This window comes from Rhopilema esculentum, chromosome 6 (assembly GCF_057945365.1).
Source record: "Rhopilema esculentum isolate cy_ngs chromosome 6, ASM5794536v1, whole genome shotgun sequence".
Taxonomy (NCBI): domain Eukaryota; kingdom Metazoa; phylum Cnidaria; class Scyphozoa; order Rhizostomeae; family Rhizostomatidae; genus Rhopilema; species Rhopilema esculentum.
This window is the reverse complement of record NC_142820.1, coordinates 9,474,884-9,481,300: the sequence shown is the minus strand read 5'-3', so window position 1 is coordinate 9,481,300 and position 6,417 is coordinate 9,474,884. Positions and strand designations below refer to the sequence as shown.

Below are 6,417 nucleotides of genomic sequence, written 5' to 3'. Positions count from 1 at the left end.
GTATGTCTTACGGTACTAGTGCAATTGACGAATTCCGTAGCTGCGGAATTTGGGAATCCGGGAACAGCAAACTATGGAATTTCGGACTTTGCAAATGCAAAATTGCGGAACTGAATTTCCGTATTTTAGATTCTCAAATTTGGCAGTTCTGGATTCTGTTTATTGCACCTTCCATTTTCTTTGCAACTGGATTGACAAACAATCCAAGGCAGAAGTCTTTTTAAAGATTATTTGCGCTTGATCCTGATTGGCTACAAACGATACAAGATCATACCTAGCCGGACTCATTTACACAACAGCTCAGATAATCTTTTTTCACTACTATATTTTTAATTCTAAATTTAAAAGTTGATGCTATGTGTCTAAATCTTATTCATTTAATCGTCTATGCAAGTATATTGACTTGTGTAAATTATCGGCTTGAATTAGTTAGTATGGAATTTTTGTTAATTTGTACTGTATGGATGCGGCTATGTACCTCCAACGTTAAATAAATTCCTTGTTGTTAATGATCATTATTACTAATACTGATCACACAGAACTGGAAAGTTGAAGTGGGTAAAATTAAGATGTTAAAAACACTACATTTTAGGTTATTTGAACTTTGACCGCCTAACCCAATAGAATACCATATATTATCAATTTCTTGTTTCGAAACGATCACAAATTTTCAAAAGAAAGTTAAGATAGGAAAAGACGAATTGGCATAAATGCAGTCCGTATTTTGCCAAAAACATGCCAAAAAAATTTAAATTCTATTACATTAAATCCATAATAATTTAATAATTAATCCTTTAGGCTAGAGTAAAATGTCGAACCTTTCTCAAATACTTTTATAATCCTTCAAAATTGATTTTATAATAATTCTAAAATAAATAGCTGAAGCTGAGATTTGAGGATTGAAAAATATTATGAAAGATCAATGGATCAAAAAAACCATATTTAATATAGATCCGATTTACTTTTGCAAGACAAATTTTGCATTAAAGATTACATGGTTATGGAAATTGATACAGATTCACAGCTTTCTTTGCCAAAAATACTTTGTACGTAATTCCTTATTGTACGTATCCAGAAAATCTTTACGACTGCTTTCAAACAGACCGACTACCTGTTAAATAATTTAAAATATCGTTAGAATTTTTTCAAAATATTAGCATTTTCTAAGATCATTGAAAAGTAAGCAAGGTAATCAGGTCTTATTTGGAAAGAGCCTGGCACAGTTAACTTTTCATGTTCATCATTGTTTTGCAAAGTCTTGTGTTGAAAAAAACCAGTAATAAATCATTTCCTCTGAGATTTAGCAAAAATATGAACTGAAATCTAGTAAAAAATATGAACTTATCATTCAAAAAGTAACCTTTCAAAATATCAATACGATTTGTAACTAAATCAGCTAACAATCCCCTAACTCATAGTGAATTGATCCATGCATTCGTTTTTTATCATGTTGAGTTGAATAGGGTCTTCTCCGCCCTCCATTTGGGTCCAGAGCTCCGGGACACATGATGAGATGGTCTTACCATATTTGGGATTCCCGGGATCTCTTCGCATAACGTCCTCTCATCGTCAGTATTGATTTAGAGTTAGGAGCACGAGGCATGAAGAAAGGTTCTCTCTTTTGAGTATATGTCATTACATATAATCATCCAATATATATCTTTTTCTTCGAAGACATGTGTCTGTCAGTGGTACACACCTATGTCCCACTCTATGGTCCCACTCAAGTCACAACAAAGGCTTTTACTACAAAACAGCGGTTTTGGAAAAAGATTGAGGTTATCGTTATGAGATTTCAGTTATTGAGGCATGTCCGTAAACGGAGATATGAAAAATAATTAAAAGAGACAACCAGCTCATAACAAAGAATATATCATCATTGCTTTTGCCGTTGTGTTGGTTTAAATTTATTGATTTTGGCTTCACAAATATATTGCAACATCTCTGAACTTGTTGTTCTTCAAAATATTTGACATGTTCATACTTACGCACAATCTTTATAAACTCCTCACAATCTGAATGATCGACCCTTTCTTCCTGATTGATTAACAGTGATTTTATAAAAACATTGTGTCAAATTATCTTGCGATAGATTTAACATTTCAATTACGATTCTCACCATGCGAAGCCTAATCAGGCAAAATGTAATCTTTCCCTAGCACAGGGATGGTGCCACCGGGGTCGCTTGGTGGGGAGGGGGGGCAGGAGCCCCCCAAAAATTCATTGAGCCCCTTCCGTCGGCACTTCAATTTTTGAAAAATTTTAAGCAATGTTGGCACTTTCATAACTTCCGCTTCGTGATTGTTATTATTTTTTTCATTGTTTGCTTTGTTTCAATTTTTTTTCCATTTTGGAACTAGAATTACCACAGCGGAAATGGTGTTATATTACATCTTTGTGATCTTGATTAATCAGCGAGCCGCATTTTAGCTTATCCCGTAGTTCAGTATTTCAAGATTAGATAACTTTTATTTGATGCCGCAATTTCCAGGCATGAGCGTTTAAATAAAAAAACACGAGAAAAATTCTAATGATTATCAATTTGTGCAATAGAAACATTAAAATCCGTAAGTAGGATAGGTTCTCAGCCGATTCTAAACATAAATATGGTTAGTTTCTGTCAAAAAATTTGTTGATGGCGTAAAAGTATAAGGGCAATCGAATGCATACAGAATGCTGAACTCGTAGTTAAAAAATATATAAGGTCAGCTACTCTGAGACTGCACTTAATAAATATCCATGTTTTCAAGACAAACATGTATCCTTTCCTAAAAGCATTTACTTTTTTTAGAGACAGAAGTTCTACAATTGTTATTTGATGTCCGAATTGTTAATTTAAATAAGAAATGTACGCCCAGAAACAAACAATAAGGAGTTTTATTGGCAATCGGTCCCCTGGAAGCCAAGGCGAAAGAAGATGAGAAAATCACATTGGATAAGAACTAAGCATGTTCATTTCATTGTATTGGCATTTTAAAATTGAGTAGCAAATGTTTGAATGCAGTCGAGATTCAAAGGTGAATATGAGACGTCCAAAAGACGGTCAGTTACAATATTTGTTGTTATGATTTATGAAAATAAAAATATTAGCATAATTAGTTGATGTGACAGCTAGAGAGAACCATGCTGAATATGGTGTTGTGTTCTTACGACACATGAATTATTTTGTGTATTATCTGCGATACAGAACATAATATTACCATGCTGAATATGGTGTTGTGTTCTTACGACACGTGAATTATTTTGTGTATTATCTGCGATACAGAACATAATATTACCATGCTGAATATGGTGTTGTGTTCTTACGACACGTGAATTATTTTGTGTATTATCTGCGATACAGAACATAATATTACCATGCTGAATATGGTGTTGTGTTCTTACGACACGTGAATTATTTTGTGTATTATCTGCGTTACAGAACATAATATTACCATGCTGAATATGGTGTTGTGTTCTTACGACACGTGAATTATTTTGTGTAATATCTGCGATACAGAACATAAATTCAGAGATAATGCTCCTTTGTTCAAGTACAATTATTCGGGACATTGAACAAATTTTGAAAAACATTGATGCACTCATTTTAATGAAAGCTAGATCGCTCTTTGCACAAACAGTTTTATACAATCACCTTTGGCCAAAAATAGATTGTCGCAGCAGTTAGGATACTAACTATCCAATTTTTACTTATATTTCTACCATTTTGTCAGTAAGGCAATAACTTTTTTGAAAGCCAGAAGCATAAGTAATTTTTCAATTGAACAATGTGCAAAGAGCGAAAAGGGAAATTTGGCTTTCCTGCTTAAGTCATTGTATTGGAAACAGGTTTATTTATTGTTAATAGGTTCAAAAGCATTTTAGATTATTTCTTGAACAAGTAGCACGTCCTGAGGATCTAGTAGAACCAGGAATAGGCATAGAAAAACTCCAAATTTGTTGAACTTGCAAACTCCTATTTTTTACCCAAATATATCCCCATAATGCAAACAAAATTTATCGAACAGATGTTGATGTCAAAAGTATCTCTTTATAAAAAAAATATAATGTATCGAAAGAATGTTTAAAAAGTAGAATCATTCCGGGGAAACTTCACCCCCTAGTTGCCAATTACGGTCAAATCCCTTATAAAATTTGTATCTTTATGTCGTCATAAAATCAACATCGTGAGCAATAACATAATGGAAATTTCAAAGTAGACTAAATCCTTGCTCTCAAGCCAAAAATGAGGTCAAACCTTTTGAAAAGAAGAATTTAAAGAATTTTTCGAAATGAGGCCATAAGATGAACTGGTGCATTATATTTGCAACTTAACATATACTGTACGGCGCTACTTTCAAATTCAGCAGACGGCCTTCTAAAAGCGCTATAAAGTTTTCCAATTCATGAATACAAACAAATTTAAAAGTAGTGGGTTTTATCTCTTCAAATAGTTCTTTTCAAATAAGTAGTTCATTTTTAAAAGCATATGCTTGCTCTCAAAACGAAAATTTTGACTAACTTAACATCTTAGAAATAAGCAAACTTTGAAGAAATCAACAAAGGGTTGAAATCTAAAGAAATCAATCGCAAAAGATCGAAATTTAAAAAAATCCATCACTAGATCTGTCGGTTTGAGCTTAGGTCAATTGGCTAAAGTATTTTTTAATCGATGTCGTCCTCGCTAGATACGCAAGGTACTAAATTGAACTGAACAGCAACAAAGGTGTATGCTCTTTCTTTCATCAAGCAGAGTGGCATCTTGTACTGATTCGATACAAAGAGAACATACATGGGCATACCAGCCAGTATAACGCCACCTGCAATGACACTGTCTATGAATCTGTTGTATAATTGCATAAGTATCAGACAGCAAGCTACCAGAGACATTATGATTGGATTCACAAGCCATGTTTTGTAAGGGCGAGGAGTATCTGGAAATCTCACACGCAGAACAATCACTGCGAAAATGGCCAAACCGTATATAAACCAAACTGCAAACGTGAAATACGTAATAAGTGCTTGGATTTGACTTCCGAGTAACAGGGTCCATGTGAGAGCAAATAAAAGGAGGGCCAGTAAAGCTGGTATTGGCGTTCTTCGTTTGAGATGGATGTAAGATAATGGCTCTGGAAAGTGTCCTTCTCTGGAGGCCGACATGAGTGCTCTAGCTGACGTAAACAAGAAAGCATTAAACGATCCAAACACCGACAAAGCTACAAAGATAGGAGTTACAAAGCCCCCCTTTTCTCCTATTGCGACGCTGACAAACTTGCTTACAAGTGTCCGGGAACTTGCAATATCACTATGTGATAAGGTAGACATAAAGGCTAAGTTTAATATAATATAGCAAATTGTCATAAATGGAATTCCTGTAAGAAGCGATAGCTTCAAATCCTTTTCCAAATTTTTCTGTTCCTCAGCCATGTTGAAAAATGTTCCCCACCCTTCGAAGGACCACAGTGCATTGTATAACGCAAGAAAAAACTCGGTTGGGTTCTGCTGTCCTGTATCTGAGAACATGCGAGAATAATTTTCCACATGACCGTTAGCTACTCTCCATCCGCCTATCACCACCAAGACCACGATTACCGCTACTTGAAATATAGTCAAATAGATCTGGGCTCTTCCAACAAATTCTGCAGTCATACAGTTAATCAGGAATGCTACCAAAATGCAAAGTATGGCAACAGCCTTTACCAACCAGACACCCAGCTGACTATCAAGGGCGCACAGAGGCTCTATAATATGTTCTGCAACCGTTATTGAAAGTACAGCCAGAGCGCAAGGTATTATTATGAGAACTTGTGTCCAATTAACGAGAAACGCTGGAATGTCTCCGTACGTTTTTTTGATAAAGAAGAACAAACCTCCTGAATTTCTGAATATAACTGCTAGCTCGCAACAGCACAGACTAGCAAAAAGACATATTGAACCTGCTATCACCCAGGCAAGCAGTGCCATTCCCATGTTCACAGTTTGGGCTGCGACCAAACTTGGAGAGAGGAAAAAACCAGACCCTATAAAAACTCCAACTACACAAGCAAATACATGCAAGAAACCAAGGCTCTTTTTTAACTGTTTGCCCTTTAATGCTTCCTTGTCTCTGTTGATGTTTGTTTCGCTAAGTAAATGCTCATTTTCATCATTTTTCTCGTCGCTGCGGACTTCTAAAACATCCATTTGTTCTTGTCTAATCGGAATGTACAGAGTTAGCACAGAATCAAGTAGAGCGTGTATTGTTATTCTGTATGTCTAGCTTGGATCATATAACTTGGCGACAAGCACTTTAGCCTGCGTTTCTGTTCAGTGGCATCAGTTTCAGAAAATGACAGCCTTCAAAGCATTGACTGCCCCTTGCTCTCAATGTGAGTCTCCTACTTTCTTAGACAGTGCATAAAACAGTAGGAGATGTCTCTTCACTTCAAAGACAATGGA

General features: G+C 35.4%; 1 protein-coding gene across 1 annotated transcript; it reads right to left on the bottom strand.

Moving 5' to 3' along the window:
• Positions 1-4,644: 4,644 nt before the first annotated feature.
• On the bottom strand, positions 4,645-6,162 carry LOC135686650 (Y+L amino acid transporter 2-like). The gene has a single exon (XM_065202922.2). The coding sequence runs from the start codon at positions 6,160-6,162 to the stop codon at positions 4,645-4,647; it is 1,518 nt and encodes a 505-aa protein (XP_065058994.2).
• Positions 6,163-6,417: the final 255 nt, after the last annotated feature.

What these genes read in the sequence shown, in the direction of transcription:
- LOC135686650 (XM_065202922.2), bottom strand. Translation starts at nt 6,162, where the DNA reads ATGGATGTTTTAGAAGTCCGCAGCGACGAGAAAAATGATGAAAATGAG.